At 45.0% G+C, this 19,113-nt stretch overlaps 1 protein-coding gene across 1 annotated transcript in view; it reads right to left on the bottom strand.

Moving 5' to 3' along the window:
* Positions 1-19,113, bottom strand: part of WNK2 (WNK lysine deficient protein kinase 2) — a 155,023-nt gene that overhangs the window by 111,824 nt on the left and 24,086 nt on the right. Inside the window, exons 3-4 of the mRNA XM_063941539.1 lie at positions 14,681-14,901; positions 12,940-13,097 (exon numbers count right to left, since the gene is read on the bottom strand). Of these exons, the coding sequence (XP_063797609.1) occupies positions 12,940-13,097; positions 14,681-14,901 (379 nt within the window). The remainder of the gene's footprint in view (positions 1-12,939; positions 13,098-14,680; positions 14,902-19,113) is intronic.

Here is a 19,113-nt window from a genome sequence, read left to right as displayed (position 1 = left end):
AAATTCAGATGCTGCATGCATAATAATGTACCAGATTAATAACAGATTACTAACAGCAAGGCACTGTACAAAATACACCATATTCCAGTATAAGGTAATATATGTACAGTATAATGTATAATTCAAGTACATAGGGCGGGATGTACTAAAGCAAAAATGCGGTAAAACCCCCGAAAACGGGGGTTTTACCGCATTTTCATATTTACTAACAACCTACGGCCGCGTTTTCGGCGTCCAGGGTATCGCCATCTCTGGATGGCAATACCCTATGGGCTTCTTTTCGCCGACCGCCGCAACCAGCTGACACCGCCGCAGACGCCTCCCCCCCTCCCCCCCAGCTTACCTTCCTCCATGATGCCCCGGACCCGGAAGGTAATCTCCTCCTCCCCCTAGCAACGCAGCCGGACGTCCTTCCGGCTGCAGGGGGGAGGAGGAGGCGCCGGGGGCAGCCTGCTGCTGCTTCCCTGCATCTATCCTGTGTGGGTACCCCATGGAGGTGACGGAGACCCCCCGCAGACCACCTAACAGGTATCGCGGGGGGCCTCCGTCACCGCATCGCGATGTTGATCGCATATGTTAGTACATACGCGATCAACATCGCTGCGGTAACCGGCGAGGTGCGGCGATGTATGTTAATACATCCCGCCCATAGTCTGGAACCTGATCCACAGAGCAGGAGGTGGGGCCCCAAGCAGTTGGGCCCACCGGTGGATTCCCCTGTACCCCTGTGGGCCAGTCCATGCCTGGAGGTAGGATTGGGGAAGGAGAACACGGACTAACAAAGGTGGAGTATGGTAAGAGTGGGTTTGTGCAATTGTGAACAGGTGACGGTTGGCACACAAACACAGATACAGTGAAAGTCATTATTTGCGAGTGGACAAGGGCAAGTACAAATACATGATGATGACTCAGCACTACTGAACCACCTGAATCGGCTGATTGTGACTGCACCACTGATGCCGGTAGGTGCTATGTTAGCAATCTTTATCTCCCCATATAAAAATGGAGAACTGTTTTCGGATTTACAGGTTGAGTATCCCATATCCAAATATTCCGAAATACGGAATATTCCGAAATACTGATTTTTTCCAGTGAGAGTGAGATAGTGAAACCTTTGTTTTCTGATGGCTCAATGTACACAAACTTTGTTTAATTCACAAAGTTATTAAAAATATTGTATTAAATGACCTTCAGACTGCGTGTATAAGGTGTATATGAAACAAATTAATTGTGTGAATGTACACACACTTTGTTTAATGCACAACATTATTAAACATTATTGAAACTATTGGCTAAAATTACCTTCAGGCTGTGTGTATAAGGTGTAAATGAAACAAATGCATTCTGTACTTAGACTTAGGTCCCATCACCATGATATCTCATTATGGTATGCAATTATTCCAAAACACGGAAAAATCCGATATCCAAAATACTTCTGGTCCCAAGCATTTTCATACCCTCCAACTGTACCTTTTTAATAGGTACAGTACCTTTTTTTTATGGTCTGTACCTATTTTTGGCTCTCCAAACTTCCATTGAAAGTATAGGAAAAGGGGCGTGGCCATGCCCCCTTTGCCCGTGGTCACGCCCCCTTTTCTAATTTGTACCGATTTTTGTGTGGAGGGTATGCATTTTGGATAAGGGATACTCAACCTGTATTAAATAACTTTATTAAAATGTTCTAAGCCTAATATGAGCATTTGTCCGCTATAAAAATGGTGTAAACTTAAGTGTACATAAGATATAAGTAAGTGTATGTGACATATCCCTGGCATAAATAAAGGTGCCTATAGACCTGCACGCATTTTGTAATAGTTGCAACTTTGCGTACGCATGTAATCGCAGCATTTTTAGAGGACAAATTTAGTCCTGCAAATTTGGGGCACAATTGGTCCATACTGTATCTGCATCAGGGTGATGGTCTGTAAACAACAGTCTCCAATGGCACCAGATAACTATGCAACTCTTTGTCAGACAAATATTATAAATCTGTAATGTACAACAGATTCCCCGGCAGCTAAATCCTGCCCACTCAGATACATGGGATTCCCGTTTTGTGGCACATTGTGTCACATGAGAATCAGAAGAATTGTCATGTAGTTGCATGAAATTTTTAGCCCAGCCTAAACCTATTGTGTGACTGGTCTAGTTATACAGAACATATGCAGCTGCTGCAGAGAGAGGACTTAAATACACTTATCCATAAATTGCTATTCCACGTGTACCTCACAATGCTTATACATCACTTTCAGTCCAGGCTTTCAGATGGGCTCTGGCAATTGCTGGTAATTAAATTGAACACACAAAACAATTGGTTATCATCATCGGGGGCAAGCTGAGCCTAAAGGCCAGTACTGACGGGAGAGATGTGTGCTGAGCGATCTTAACACAGACCGCTCAGCAGACATCTCCCCCCCCCGGTCAGCACAGCGGAATGTGTGCTGAGAGGGGGGCACACTCACTTCACACAGCGTGGAAGTGAGCAACCCGCTAGATTGAGCCGGCGATAGCGATGTGCAGGGCCGCGCATCGCTATCGTTGGGGGGCATACACACGACAGATCCGTGCTTAAAATCTAAGCAATCTCTGTGTGTACCCCCCTTAACAGGCAGCTCACATGCCCCAGAAAAGAGATCTTAAGTGGTTTTGGTAAACTCTAAATTCCCAAGACCTATACTTCAAGAAACCTGTAATATAGACTTTTCCATCTCCGATGTCGTTCTTGCCTGTAATACGCCTGAACAGATAACCTTTTCTCTGATATCACAAGAGCTGATCTCTATACAATTCAGTCTCAGTCTTGTTTTCGCACACATATCACAGAGTTTAGACACAGGATTGCTAATATGCTTGTAATACAAGGTTATGGTCCAATTGCTTTCTTGCTGTGTCCATTTTTTTTTAAATCATTTTCAAATAAACCTCTCCCAGTATCTGATGGATTGATTATGTGGAAAATACACTGCTCAAAAAAATAAAGGGAACTCTAAAATAAAACATCCTAGATCTGAATGAATGAAATATTCTTATTAAATACTTTGTTCTTTACATAGTTGAATGTGCTGACAACAAAATCACACAAAAATTATCAATGGAAATCAAATGTATTAACCCATGGAGGTCTGGATTTGGAGTCACCCTCAAAATTAAAGTGGAAAAACACACTACATGCTGATCCAACTTTGATGTAATGTCCTTAAAACAAGTCAAAATGAGGCTCAGTAGTGTGTGTGGCCTCCACGTGCCTGTATGACCTCCCTACAACCCACACAAGTGGCTCAGGTAGTGCAGCTCATTCAGGATGGCACATCAATGCGAGCTGTGGCAAGAAGGTTTGCTGTGTCTGTCAGCGTAGTGTCCAGAGCATGGAGGCGCTACCAGAAGACAGCCCAGTACATCAGGAGACGTGGAGGAGGCCGTAGGAGGGCAACAACCCAGCAGCAGGACCACTACCTCCGCCTTTGTGCGAGGAGGAACAGCAGCACTACTGCCAGAGCCCTGCAAAATGACCTCCAGCAAGCCACAAATGTGCATGTTTCTACTCAAACGATCAGAAACAGACTCCATTAGGGTGGTATGAGGGCCCGACGTCCACAGGTGGGGGTTGTGCTTACAGCCCAACACCGTGCAGGACGTTTGGCATTTGCCAGAGAACACCAAGATTGGCAAATTCGCTACTGGCGCCCTGTGCTCTTCACAGATGAAAACAGGTTCTCACTGAGCACATGTGACAGACGTGACAGAGTCTGGAGACGCCAAGGAGAACGCTCTGCTACCTGCAACATCCTCCAGCATGACCGGTTTGGCAGTGGGTCAGTAATGGTGTGGGGTGGCATTTCTTTGGGGGGCCGCACAGCCCTCCATGTGCTCGCCAGAGGTAACCTGACTGCCAATAGGTACCGAGATGAGATCCTCAGACCCCTTGTGAGACCATATGCTGGTGTGGTTGGCCCTGGGTTCCTCCTAATGCAAGACAATGCTAGACCTCATGTGGCTGGAGTGTGTCAACAGTTCCTGCAAGACGAAGGCATTGATGTTATGGACTGGCCCGCCCGTTCCCCAGACCTGAATCCAATCGAGCACATCTGGGACATCATGTCTCGCTTCATACACCAACGCTACGTTGCACCACAGACTGTCCAGGAGTTGGCGGATGCTTTAGTCCAGGTCTGGGAGGAGATCCCTCAGGAGACCATCCGCCACCTCATCAGGAGCATGCCCAGGCGTTGTAGGGAGGTCATACAGGCACTTGGTGGCCACACACACTACGGAGTCTCATTTTGACTTGTTTTAAGGACATTACATCGAAGTTGGATCAGCCTGTAGTGTGTTTTTCCACTTTAATTTTGAGGGTGACTCCAAATCCAGACCTCCATGGGTTAATAAATTTGATTTCCATTGATAATTTTTGTGTGATTTTGTTGTCAGCACATTCAACTATGTAAAGAACAAAGTATTTAATAAGAATATTTCATTCATTCAGATCTAGGATGTGTTATTTTAGAGTTCCCTTTATTATTTTGAGCAGTGTATATGCAATGAAAGTCTCTGACTGAATTGGTTACATTTGGCAAATTCGGAGGTCATCAATTCAGTGTTCATTAGGAAAACTATTCTATTAGAAATAAGGCAATTTCCAATATAACTTATAACGGCTATTAGTTATTTTGGATCTCAGTTATCCAGTTTTTGACCATTTTTCAGTGTTTGGTAGCAAATGTACGATTGTCAATTGCTCTCATCCATTACCAGATTTTCATTCCAACCAGCCAGATCTGGCAGATGATCTGCCTGATAATTGTATAGTGTATGACCATCTTAGAACTTTACAGAAATGGGGATCGATTCACGCAATAGTCTCCAAGTAATTTTGGTTAGGGCTCATAAAGTAAAGGAATTCAAGAATACATTGGACGAGCATGTAGCTAGTGCTCATCCCCAAATAAAGTCTTGATGCAAATCGAGACAGTGTGCAAGCCAATCCCGGAAGTGCGTGTATTGGCAGGCCAATCCCAGTGTGCACACCAATCCAAGAAGTGTGCGGGCATTCCTAAACTCCCTTCCGTAAAAAGACCCCTCCAAAGCAGCACGGCAAGAGTGGCAGGTAAGAGCAGGATATACTAATCAACAATCAGTGCTGGATTTCTCATTAGGCACCTGGCGGCACCTGCTTGGCAAGGCAGTTCCCCCCCCCCCTCTTGCATTGGAGTGCAGCACTGCAATCCCCTCCCCCACCGCATCAGAGCAGCAGCAAGGCAGTCTCCCCCCCCCCCTCAAACAGAGGTGCAGCACTGCAGTCCCCCCCCCCCATCAGAGCAGCATCACGGCGGTCTCCCCCCACCCCTTCCCACAACAGAGGAGCGGCACGGCAGTCGCCATTCCCCCCACAGCGGTGGATGGACAAGCGGGTCGGGAGGAAAGGCGGTGAGCGGGGGGGGGGGGGGGGTGTGAGCTGGGCGGCCACTATCACTGGCCCTCCAACAATCCCAACTAACAAGACAACTATCCTGTCTGTCTGCCCTGTGCCCTCTTATCTTTACTGTCCCATCTACATTGGTATAAAATTTAAAAGGGGGAAAAAATACAAAACGAAAAGTGCACACAAAGGGCAGGACAGATGGAGCTTTGGGGTATATTTTGCCTACTGCTCTTACATGGTGACAGATCTCCTCAGTGACTTCATGTATCCATTAGCTGTGGTCAAAGATCACACAGCAACCTTTACACTCACATTACAAAGGATTTTCCCCAACTCTAGCACAGAAGCTTTTCGGATTACAGTACACAGCACATTAAAAAGCAGGACTGGAGCTGAGCAGCCTCCCAGAAAAACCTAAGAGAGTAATATTGGTGAAATATACCTCTCTTCCACAAATTCTCTCAAATATGTCACAATATAAAAAAGTATATACAGTGCATCCGGAAAAGTATTCACAGCGCAACATTTGTTATGTTACAGCCTTATTCCAAACTGGAGTAAATTAAATATGTCCATCAAAATTATACACACAACACCCTATAATGACAATGTGAAAAAAGTTTTCATTAGATTTTGAGGCCCTGGTTTGGCCCGGCACTGAATACTGACCTGTCGGATCCTTTCCGGTGGATCCTTTGGAAAGGATCAGACAGGTATTGAATATACCCCTAGATTGCAGAACATACAAATTAATGATGAATTACTTTTAAAAAAGGTACATCAGTTTGCATTATGGGGGTTAATCAGGTTTATAAGCAAACCCCCCCCCCCCCCCCCCCAAAAACAAAACAAAACCCCACAACAGTAGGCAAAACCATGTTGCACTGCAGGTGGGGCAGATGTAACATGTGCAGAGAGAGTTTAGATTTGGGTGGGTTACATTGTTTCTGTGCAGGGTAAATACTGGCTGCTCAATTTCTACACTGCAATTTTATATTTCAATTTGAACACACCCCACACAAATCTAACTCTCTCTGCACGTTACACCTGCCCCACCTGCAGTGTAACATAGTTTTGCCCATTAGTGTTTTTTTGGTTCGTTAAACCTGAACAAGGGCCTATATTCCATAAAAAAAAAAAAAAAAAAAAAAAATGATTCTAAACAAATAAAACAAGTAAACTCCTCCATATCCAAAATTCACTTTTGCTTCTAGTGACAATTCAAAGCGACTCAATGGAAAGTCCCTTACATCAGGAACGAAAAGTCTTCACGCTTCAACCACCTGCAAATTGACCTTGATCTGCACGCAGCTCAGAGACACCAGCGCAACTGATCATTTGCAGATTGATCTCTATTTGTCCAACAGTTGAATGTAATCATTAGCTGGAGACAGAAGCAGCACACACACCACACGTTTCTAGTGATTAATGTCACAAGATCTAAAAATGACTAGAATAACCTCATCTAGCCAATAATACTATAATGTGACACAACCAACTTTCTCAAATACAGGTCATGATTACAGCTATATGTAATAGCCTGGAAAGAGCTTCGCTGTAATATAGTGCAGTTTAACTAAACGTTTAAGATAGGTTTCTGTATTGCATTTACTATGACATAAGGGTGACATCTGCTACTACAGTTTCTGGGTCTCATTGCTCCCCAGAAATGAACCCCTTGGGAAGCTATTTACTTACAAATACAGCAGGGCTAACAAGGCAGAAAGCATATGGTCAAATCCATTAGCAGTGACCCTAAAGCTCAAGAGAGGATGATGATAGTGTCTAGGGACTGAGAAAGGCTCTCAACCACAGAGCCCAGAGAAGAAGATAATGTACACATCTGTGACCCTCCATGCTTGGTGGAAATAAAAAAACTGGACTGATACTTGCAATATACTGGTAGTAGACACACCTAACACGTACTGAAAGTGAGTGCCCGCTGCCTTTTAAAGGACACCCCAGCAGGGAAGTTTCTACAGAGGAGGGGGCCCGTCTGCACCTCCGGGTGGGCCCCCTCCTCTGCACGGCACTGTAGACTCCGGCACTGTGCCGGAGTCTACTGCGCATGCGCAGGTCTCCAGAAACATGGCGCCCGCCATGATCCGGAGACCAATTTGGCTACCGCGCATGCTCGGCAGCCATTTTGGCTGCGATTTATGGTGCGATAACAGCTCCCGGCGCTGGACTCTGGAAAGGTAAGTATTAAAATGGGTGCAATGTGGGCCCCCCCTGGACCCAGGGGCCCGTGTGCACCGCACCCATTGCACCCATTATAGAAACGCCAATGCACCCCAGGCAGTGGCTTTCTAGGCTGGATGGTGCCATTCCAGACAGCCTGCATGCCAAATACAGATGCCACTGGGCAGCAATGATGTCTCCTCTTAGGCCCTGCTCTGTTAGGCACTATTTGCCCTTGCCCTTGTGGTAACCATGCAAATAGGTTTCCAGCATGGTAAGAGTCATGTATAAAACTACTTAACAGGATTTGCCACCAATAATTCTGACAAACATTACTGCAAGGGGAAACGATGATTTCAGGGGTATGTTTGGCAGGAGCTTCAAGAGACCAAAGATAGTTGTACTTAATGTTAATCTTAATGTTTCGTGAGCAATGGTGTCTGAGATGATGTCCGCATCCACAGCTCAGCGTGATCGATTCCAACTATGAAGTGTTCAGACTGTTCCATAATGCGGTGGGGTGCACTTCCCAGGCAGATGTGGGTGCAGTCATTCCCTTACAAGCCAAGGTCATTACAAATGAAATGCTGCTTAATGGCAATAAGCTGCCACCTTCACCTATGATGAAACATTTATGGTCTTAAGGTAGGAATGTCTTCCTGGAGAACAATGCCTACATGGTTTGAGGAGCATTACACTAGTATTATACAAATGTCATGACCTTCTCTGTCACCATATAGAAGTCTATTCTGGGGCCCTTCGTAAACTCTCCAGCTCCATCAGCCTGCAGTATCACCTCTGCGCCGATATCCTCCAAATGATGCGTCGGTCCGACAAAACACTGCATATTTGTTTGTCCACTAGTTTGTCCACTGATTCTAATATCAGATTAACAGTTTGGAAGCCAGAAAACTACTATACAATGGCAGCTTTAATAATCACACACAGCAGATATTGAAATATTTATTTTTATGATAAGTAAGCCCTGCTGTGTTTCCTAGTGCCTTAGATTTATATGATGTCAAATTGGAACTTGTAACTGGACTTCAATTTAGAATTAAAATATTAAACAGATTGTTGCACGCGACGTAGACGCCTACCTTACAAAGATTGGCTTCCCTAAACTCTCCGAGGATGCCGGGGAGGAGTTGGAGAGGCCCTTTACTTCCCAAGAACTCAATGAAGCTATTAAATCCGCTCCTTCTGGGAAGAGTCCTGGCCCTGACTGTTTCACCATCAATTACTATTAAGCCTTTAAGGATAAATTGTTCCCTCTACTCTTGGACGCGTTCAATACAGTCTCCGATACTAATCCTTTTTCTAAGCAGTCTCTTGAGGCCCATATTGCAGTCATCCCTAAGGACGGCAAGGACCCCTCCCTGTGCCCCAGCTACCGGCCTATATCCCTTTTCAATGTTGACGTCAAACTCTTCGCCAAACTCCTAGCTAATAGGCTCAGGTCCCTCCTACCCTCTCTCATACACAGTGACCAAGTGGGGTTTGTCCCTGGCCGAGAGGCGAAGGACAACATGTCTAAGATCATTGCTCTTATACACTACGTCTCCTTACAAGATTCCCCGGTAATCCTACTATCCACTGACGCTGAAAAAGCGTTCGACAGAATTGACTGGGGCTTTATGGCTGGGGTGTTGAGGCACATGGGACTGGGTCCGACCTGCTTACATCGCGTCCTGGCCCTTTACACCTCCCCTTCGGCTAGAATCGTGATTAACGGTTCCTTATCCGGATCGTTCGATATTAATAATGGAACTAGGCAGGGCTGTCCTCTGTCCCCCATGATTTTTATTCTCTGTATGGAGGCCCTAGCTAGGGCGATCAGGCTGAATCCAAATATTTCTGGGATCAGGCTTCAGGACACGGACTATAAGCTTGCCCTCTTCGCTGACGATTTACTGGCTACAATCACGAACCCTATAGTTTCCTTGCCTAACCTAATGGTCGAGTTCAGGCTCTTTTGCGAGCTCTCGAACTTTAAAATAAATTACTCGAAATCGGTGGCCCTGAATCTTACTGCCCCGCCTACCATGGTATCTGGACTTAAAGCAGCACTTCCCTTCACCTGGCACACCTCTCAATTGAAATACTTAGGGACTACCATTACCAGGGACCTTTCACGTCTTTTCGACTCCAACTTCACTCCTCTCCTAACTAAGCTTCGTGCAGACCTCCACTCCTGGACTTCCAAGTCTTTCTCTTGGCTAGGCAGACTGGGTATTCTCAAGATGAATTCCCTTCCTAAAATCTTATATCTATTGCAGACCCTGCCAAGCAAAATCCCTTCCACTTGGTTTAAAGAGGTCCAACTGCTATTTAGAGAATTCATCTGGGGAGGCAAGAGGCCACGCTTGAAATTCTCTATGACGGTTAGGCAGAGAGACAAAGGTGGCCTTCGCCTGCCAGACATACAAGGTTACTACCGAGCATGCCACCTCCAAAGGGTTCTTTGGTGGTCTAGAGCTGCTCCATTGAAACAGTGGGTGCAGGTCGAGAGCCAGGCGCTCCCTTCGCCTATTGCCGTTGTACCGTGGTTGCACACCCTCCCTGCCATTTCCCATCCCACGGTGGGCCCCACTTTGGCGTGTTGGAAGGCGATTAAAAAATCCCCCTCTTTTTCCTCGCCGACTTCCTCCTACATGTCTTTTCTATTTAATGAACGATTTCTCCCTGGTACGGACGCGCGGGCCTTCCAGCATTGGTTTGATTTGGGACTCTGTAGGGTCGGACAGCTGATGGACGGGGGTGGGGTTGTCTCCTTTTCGGATTTACAGGAGAAATGGCACTTAGCGGTAAAAATCTCTGGGCGGTATCTGCAGGTTCGCCACTTCTTCGTATCCCAGGGGTACCCTGGAGGGAGGCACTCAACCCTTACACCGTTCGAACGCCTCTGCAACGGCCAGTCACCCCCTCTTCACTCTATCTCCTTGATATACAACCTTCTACTGACAGACTCCATCTCAGCTCTCTCATCCTTTACTGAGACGTGGGATAAAAATCTCGGCCGGGAGCTCGGGGGAGACGTTTGGGAGAAAATATTCAAACTGGCTCATGCTTGCTCCCCTAGTACACGGTTAGTGGAGACCCAGTACAAATTGATCTCTCGGTGGTATAGATGCCCTGACATTTTTTCTAAAATGGGTCTTGGTCTACCCGACACCTGTTGGCACTGCTCTTCTGGCTCAGGGAGCCCGCTCCATATATGGTGGTCGTGCCCCTTGCTCCAGCCCTACTGGCAGGAGATACTCTCACTTTCTGCTGAAATTACGGGGGAAGCGGTACCGACAGATCCTCTGTTTTGGCTGTTTCACTACTCGTGCAGACCCGTCTCGAGCTATAAACATTCCCTGCTATGCCATCTTAACAATGCCGCCAAAGCGGTGATTCCTGTCCGTTGGCGATCCTCCTCTCCTCCAACTGTTAGAGATTGGTTGACTAGAGTAGACCTTTATATGGACTTAGATGATATAATGACGTCCGCTGAGGGGCGCTACTTATCCTTCAGGGATACGTGGGCTCGATGGCTATTTTTCAAAGATTCCCCAACTTTTAGGTCCATCCTTGCTTCCAGTTCTTCCATGTCCTCTTACATGCTTCTTCACCTCAATGTACTGCTTTCCACCCTGTGGTGAGCGGGAGACTCGCGCTCTGGACCAGGTGATTCTGATTCTGACTCTGATGCTTGTTCTAACCCTTTACCCCTTCTTCTTCTTCTTCTCTGCCTCTCTCCGTATCTTCCCTTTCTTCTTCTTCTTCATCTTGTTTTTTGCTTTGGGCTAATACAGTTAACATGATGTGCTTGCTATCGAACTATATCTGTCCATGTGCTGTGCTGTTATATAACATTGATACATGCTTTTCTGTTAATGGCCATGGGAGTTAAACAGGCCTCCAGTTGTATTGCAACACTACTCTCTATTACGATTGTCTGTATGTAAACCGTTTGTTATTGCTATTGTTTTTCAATAAACACATTTTGCACTAAACAGATTGTTGCAAGCAATCTGATCTTTTTTGCTGTATGTCTCTCTGCAACCAACATTTAGATGCCTATTACATAACCAATGACATCACCTCAGCACTATCTAAAACCACATTTCTCCTGTACCTGTTGGCACAAATCTGCAAAATGTGCTGGTACAAGCCAAAATAAGTCTCTCTCAATTATTCAAAGTGGTCTTAAAGCTGTAATGCGTCTCCAAGCCATGGCTCTCCCATGTGGCACCCAGGAATAAAAAGTATGCACAATCCCTTGCCACATATACAGTATAGTAAATAACTGGGGCATAAATGGAATCATATATTTTTCCATCTTTCTGCACTCATTACAAATAACTTGGCACCATGGAAGCAGATGTCCAGTCAGGATGGGGTTCATTAGGTCGACATGAGTTAGGTCAACATGAGTTTTTTTTTAACCTTTTTCATACTTAACGATCCACGTGGACTACAATTGGGAACGGTAACCTGTGCCAAGAGCCATGCGCGGGGTCACGGTGCACTATTTGGGGTTCCCCGTCACTTTTAGAAGAAAACGACACAAAAAGCTCATGTCGACCTAGCACATGTCGACCTAATGACCATGTCGATCTAGTGATCAAGTCGACCAAACGTGGTCGACCCAATGTATATCGACCTAACTCATGTCAACCTAATGAACCACACACATCCAGTCAAGCGACCTCCAACAAATGGCCAGCAACTAAGTAGGATTATAATTTCAAAGAGCGTTGCAAGCCAAATGCAGCATCCACCCAACAAGCTATCATTAAATATGAAAGTTTCCTCAGCAGCGTAATGCCTTTAGATAGTACACGGCAGAAGATCTCATGATAATACAAAAACAACACATATGGAAAAAAATGGTTACTTCCTTAGAATATATACCACCGAAAGGCACACATTTATCAAGCCTTGGAGAGTGATAAATAGCACGGTGATAAAGTACCAACCAATCAGCTCCGAACTTCCATATTACAAACTGTGTTTGTAAAAACAACAGTTAGGAGCGGATTGGTTGGTACTTTATCACTGCTATTTATCATTCTCCAAGGCTTGATAAATCTGGCAAAAAATTCTTAATACAGATTTGTGCATCAAGAAAAGAACACAAAACCAATTAGCACAATATTTTAGCAACTACAGTATTAAAACTTCTACCGTGAAAAAAGAAAAAGAAGCCAAATTGCCGGTATTTTGTCATCACCACACTATATAGGCTAAAGTATCTTCCCACATGATCTTAACATTAACTTTTTGCTTAATTCATCAAAATCCTACAACTTCTTATCAATAAGTAGAAGCCTGGAGCCGGCATTACTTACACTGGTCACTTTCCGATATATCTGTGCAGCATTCTGACATTCGGAATATGGGTATTCTGAGGTAGCCATTTCTAACATGCACATTCCAAAGGCATAAACGTCCACAGACTCGTCGTAGTGTTCCTCATACATTTCTGGTGCCATGAACTCTGGAGTACCTGCAGGTGAAGGAACCACAAGACGCTCAGTTATTATTTATCATACGAGAGACCTCATCAGCAAGGGTTACAAACAGAATCGTACATGGTCAGAATATGGACCCTAACAGTGACATTCAAAGGACTAAAAAGCTGAATAGCCACAAAACTGTGAAAACAAGCTGCAAAGACCGCAAAACAGAGGAAGCTATGTTGAAGGAATTTTCAAGAACTGAAAACAACCAGAAAGACTGTGATTTGATAAAGAAGCATACTGCTTGGTATACCCCAGGCTACCAATGCCATGAAACAGAAAACCTATTCACACAAAGGGAAAGGAAGCTACTGTACCTAGTCTCAGAAAATGAATTGTTGCCACTCTGCTGGATAACTAGAGTATAACCGTAAAAAGTAGTTGCCTTGTATAATAGGCGCTCTGGTGGTCATTACAAAAGACTCGTACATTTTCAGGAACTCATAAAAAATTTAGATATTTTAGATAATGCTGCAACAGTGGGTTAAGATATTCTTCCTAAGTATGCGATTCAAGCCAAAACCCTTCCATTGCATTTGATATGACGACTGTCGGGATCCCGGCGCTGGAACCCCGATTGCCAGCATACCGACAACTATTCTCCCTCTTGGGGTGTCCATGACCCACCTGGAGAGAGAATGTATGTATGTATGTATGTATGTATGTATGTATGTATGTATGTATGTATGTGGGATGCGGTCAGGATGCCGGAGCTCGAAATACCGGCATCAGAATACCAAGACACGGGCAAAATCCCAACAGCGGAACTCCGTCAAAGGATGATGCCGTAATCGCGGCCAAAGACATCACGAACATAAGTATGCCGGGGAATCCTGGCTTTAGCCCGCAGTGGGAGTGGGGGTAGGTGGGGTTTAGGCTGGGGGGAGGGTTAGGATGCGTGAATGGAGGGTTAGCTGCAGGGAAGGGATGGTTAATTTTAGGCTGCAGGGAGGGGGCTGATAGGTTTAGGCACCACCGGGGAGGGTTAAAGTAAGGATGTTAGGGTTAGGAGGGTGCGGGTTGAAGTACTTAACCGACTCCTGTCGGGATTCTGAGCAACGGGATTCCGGTGTCTGTCATTTGACCAATGGCAACCCATCCACCTGCATTTAGTATGTATGTATGTATGTATGTATGTATGTATGTATGTATGTATGTATGTATGTATGTATGTATGTGTATATATATATATATATATATATATATATATATGTATATATATATATATATATATATATATATATATATATATATATACACACACACACACACACACACACACACACACACACATATATATATATATATATATATATATATATATATATATATAATACAGTGTGTATATATATATATATGTATACATATATATATATATATATATATATATATATATATATGAGCTAAACAAGATTTTAGCTGACAAGATGACAGCAAAAGCTTGCTGACTGCAGACTAGATTAGAAACTCATTGACAAGGCTGATTTACTTCTATGGAAACGGTTTTCCTCCAATACAAGCATTTAATATCAGCCCAATTATTTTGTGAAGAACTCAAAATATTTATTACCTATTACACTTTTAGCAAAAGAAGCTCGTTTCAGAGTAGCCAGCCCAAGATCTCCAATTTTCACAGAACCAGTTGGCCCAGTAATGAAGATGTTGTCACATTTTAAGTCTCGATGGATGATTGGTGGCGTTCGCGTATGAAGAAAGTGCAACCCTTTCAATATCTGCCGACACCAACTGCGCAAAACCTTTGGTTTCATTACTTTAAATCTCTTCAAGTATCTGAAGTGAAAAATGACACATAGGACCGTCAGAATTGGAACAGACATTTTACTCACTCAAAAAATATCTATCTACAGTTTGTTGACTGCAACTGGTAAATTTACTTGGGCAAGGCAGAAAGGTCTATTACTGTATATAGGGGGCAAAAACCCTTGGAACAATAAAAGGTCTAGGGGCAGATATATTGTACTAAGCCTTGGAGAGTGAGAAAGTGGAGAGAGATAAAGTACCACTGTCTCTCTCTTTTGAAACAAAGCCTGTAAGATGACAGGATAGATTGGCTGGTACTTAATCTCTCTCCACGTTCTCACTCTTCAAGACTTAGTACATCTCCCCCATATTCTGGTTCCAGCAACTCTGGAGACAAAATTTTGCAAGCCATGTTCTCTAGACAGTCCTAAAACCGTGACACTTGGGGAGAGATTTATCAAAGCTTGGAGTGATAAAGTACTAACCAATCAGCAACTGTTGTTTTACAGGATGCCTTTGAAAAATGACAGTTAGGAGCTGACTGGTTGGTACTTTGGGGTTTATTCATGTAGCGAAGCGATCCTAAAAATGCACTCCCACAATCCTGTCTGGAGGTTTTGTCTGCGCATGACCAGTATCTGATAGCAGGTCCTGCGGCCTTTACAGCAGGCATGTGGACACAGGTCCAAATTTCAGATGCTGGCGCATGTGCAGAAAGGACCTGGTTCATGCACCGGCATCGGATCTGGTCCTTTGCCTGCTGCAAAGGCCGCTGGTCTAGAAACGGGGCGAACAAATAGCCAATGACAGGAAGAAAGCTGGGAAGTACTCAACTTCCCTGCTCTTTTAGCTTTGGAGTACAGATTACGCCATCCTGAGATGGCGAATCTGAACACAGCAGAGAAACGGAATGCTGAGTTTTTTGCTTTTCCATGAATCGCAGTATTAAGGGGGCATGGAGCAGGGGGGCGACGCTGGAGAAATCATGATCTTCTCCACGGTAACACCCTTCCTGAATAGAACAAAGCAGTGAAAAGCTATTAAACAGGGCTTTTCACTACTTTATGAATAAACCCCATTATCTAAGCTTCACATTTATCTTTCTCAAAACATTGATAAAATCCCCTTAGGCTTTGAGGATTCGAATGGCATATTTCTAGATATTTTTACTAAAATAATGCAAAAATGGGCATTTTTACAACCTTTTCACATAAATTTAGTATCACTGGAATGTGAGAAAGGGAAATTGGAAAATAATTTGCAAAATCTTTTTATTAAGCAGATCGCATTTCCTATACTTTTAATTGGAAATGCGATCTGCACAGATTTACTAAGATCTAACTGTAAAAAAAAAAAACACTGGAGGAAGCCCTGCAATAGTAATGCCATCTTCAGATGGCGTTAAGCATGCTCCCCTTCCCCACCCATTCTCACTATTCCTGATAGACCACAGGATGGTCAATGCAGACGCACACTCTATAGAACAAAGCGCTGCTAATCAGAATAATTGTAATAAACTCTGGACTCTAACAGAGTAAAATGGAGGTGCTTAGCATAATTTTGGCCAAAAATATGGGCCCACCAACCACGACCAGGTGACCTCATCTGGTGGGTCCCTAACACTAAAGCTGGGATTACACTGTACAAATATCTGGCAGATCTGGCTGGTTGGAATGAAAACATGCTAATGGATGAGAGCAAATGACAATCGACCGTTTGCACCCAAAGCACTAGAAAATAGACAAAAATTGTCCTTGATTTAACCAATTTGTCGACAGCTTCTGTCCATTTTCCAGTGAGAAAATGGTCGATTGTCATGGGTTCTCATCCATTACCATATTTTCATACCAACCAACCAGATCTGGGAGATGATCTTCCAGATAACTGTATAGTGTATGCCTATATTAAGGTTAAAGTACAGGGCATGGGGCCACCCAAGTCAGTACAGGCCAAACGCCCAAAGGCTAAGGTTAAAGTGTTGCAAAAGTTAAGGTGAGATTTTGGCTATCTTCAATTTTGACTATGCGATATGGACTATGCAATAGTGACTATGTGTGCTTGTGATATTGGCTAAGTGCCAATTTTGACTATCTTTTAGTACTAGATAGTCAAAATTGATCGCATTGGTATCACAAGGTGGCTACCACCTTGCGATTTGCACTAACTTTTCTTGTGATTTTTACTATATAGTCAAAATCGCAAGGATAAATCTCACCATGTGTATGCACCTTAAAAAGCAGAAACAGCTTCTGCTTCTTAAGGTGCATACACATGGTGAGATTTATCCTTGTGATTTTGACTATATAGTAAAAATCGCAAGAAAAGTTAGTGCAAATCGCAAGGTGGTAGCCACCTTGTGATACCAATGCGATCAATTTTGACTATCTAGTAGTAAAGTGTTAGGAGTGTTACATGGGTGTTACAATGCTGAGAAGTCCGGCAAAGATGTACCAATGTTAAATTTGACTAGTGTAGATAGGAAGGTTGTTCCTGCAATTATATTACAAATTAAATTTGAATATATCCACTATATCTACATACACACACATACATATATATATATATATATATATATATATAGGGTATGACTGTGGCGGATCCAGGATCCCGAGTGCCCCCCCTGTCATTTGTGTCCTCCCCCCCCCCCCCCCCCCCGGCGCCGCACAGGGAGATGACGGGCGCCCGCTGAGATTGTGTAACCAGCGGGCGCCCGTCTCCCTGCACAGCGGAAGCCGGAGGCAGGAGCTCAGTACTGAGCTCCTGCCTCTGGCGCTGTCACTGTGCGGCGTGCGCTATGGGAGAGACGTCAGTCATGACGTCTCTCTCATAGTGCTCAGGAGCGGACGCCAAGAGGAGGACTGCAGCGGTCTGGAAGCGGGAACGGGGCTCGGTAAGTATGATGGTTTTTTTCTTCCTTAATGAAGCGGGGGCATACTACGGGGGGACATTACTACTGGGGGGCATCAACAAGGGACATTACTACTGGGTGGGGGGCATTATTACTGGGGGCGCATCTACTGGGGGCATTACTACTGGGGGCATCAACAAGGGGCATTACTACGGGGGGGGGCACACTACTGGGAGACATTATTACTGGGGCCAACTACAAAGGGGCTAACTACTGGGGGCAAACTACAGGAGGGCATTACTACTGGCGGCGTAACTATAGGGGCATTACTACTTGGGGGCTAAACTACAGGGGGGCATAACTACAGGGGCCAAACTACTGGTGGCTAAACTACAAAGGGGGCATAACAACATGGGCTAAACTACAATGGGGCAAACTACAGGGGGGCATTACTACTGGTGGCTAAACTACAAGCAGGCAAACTACTGGGGGCATTACCACTGGGAGGCTAAACTAAAGGGGGGGAGGGTAAACTACTGGGGTCATAACTGCAGGGGCATTACCACTGGGGGCATAACTACTAGGGCGCTAAATGACTGGGGGCATTACTACAGGCAACATTACTACTGGGGGCAATACGGGCATTGCATAAGGGGCACCACTACTATGGGGTCTATATAAGGGGCACTACCAGTACAGTGGACATTACATAATGAGCGCTACAACTGTGGGCATTGTATAAGAAGTGCCACCTCAAATGTACCGAAGCCGCACGCAAATGTACTTGCCCCTTCCATGGTGCCCCCCCTATCATTTTCTTCTGGATCCGCCCCTGGGGTATGGTAGGAGTTGCCGGCGGCTGGGTCCCCGGCGGCCAGCATACCGGTGTCCGGATCCCGACCGCCGAATTGCTGACAGCGGGGCGAGTGCAAATGAGCCCCTTGCAGGCACGGTGGCGTGCTAAGCACGCAACGCTATCTATTCTCCCTCCAAGGGGCTCATGGACCCCCAAGAGGGAGAAAAGGTGTTGGCATACCGGTTGTCGGGATTCTGGCGCCGCATATGGTGCGCCGGGATCACAACAACTGGTATACTGAATACTATATTATATTTATATCTCCTATATAATAGCCCAGATCTGTGATCTTGTGATTCATTTGCTAACGCTGGGCGGAGTCACAACAGTGGGCGGAGTTAGTCAAATGAGTCACAGATCTGGCCAAATCTATAGGACACTAGGAGCAGCTGCAGAAGCAGATAGTATGGACATGGCACAGGCAGGGTGCATACCTCCCAGCTTTCACACACACACACACACACACACACACACACACAGCGAAAAGGGGGCGTGGCTTCGCGGGAGGGCCCCGTTTTCGTCAGTGAGGGGGCATGCC

This window comes from Pseudophryne corroboree, chromosome 9, assembly GCF_028390025.1.
Source record: "Pseudophryne corroboree isolate aPseCor3 chromosome 9, aPseCor3.hap2, whole genome shotgun sequence".
In the NCBI taxonomy this organism is placed as follows: Eukaryota; Metazoa; Chordata; class Amphibia; order Anura; family Myobatrachidae; genus Pseudophryne; species Pseudophryne corroboree.
The sequence above is the reverse complement of the archived record's forward strand: the minus strand, read 5'-3'. Positions and strand labels throughout refer to the sequence as shown.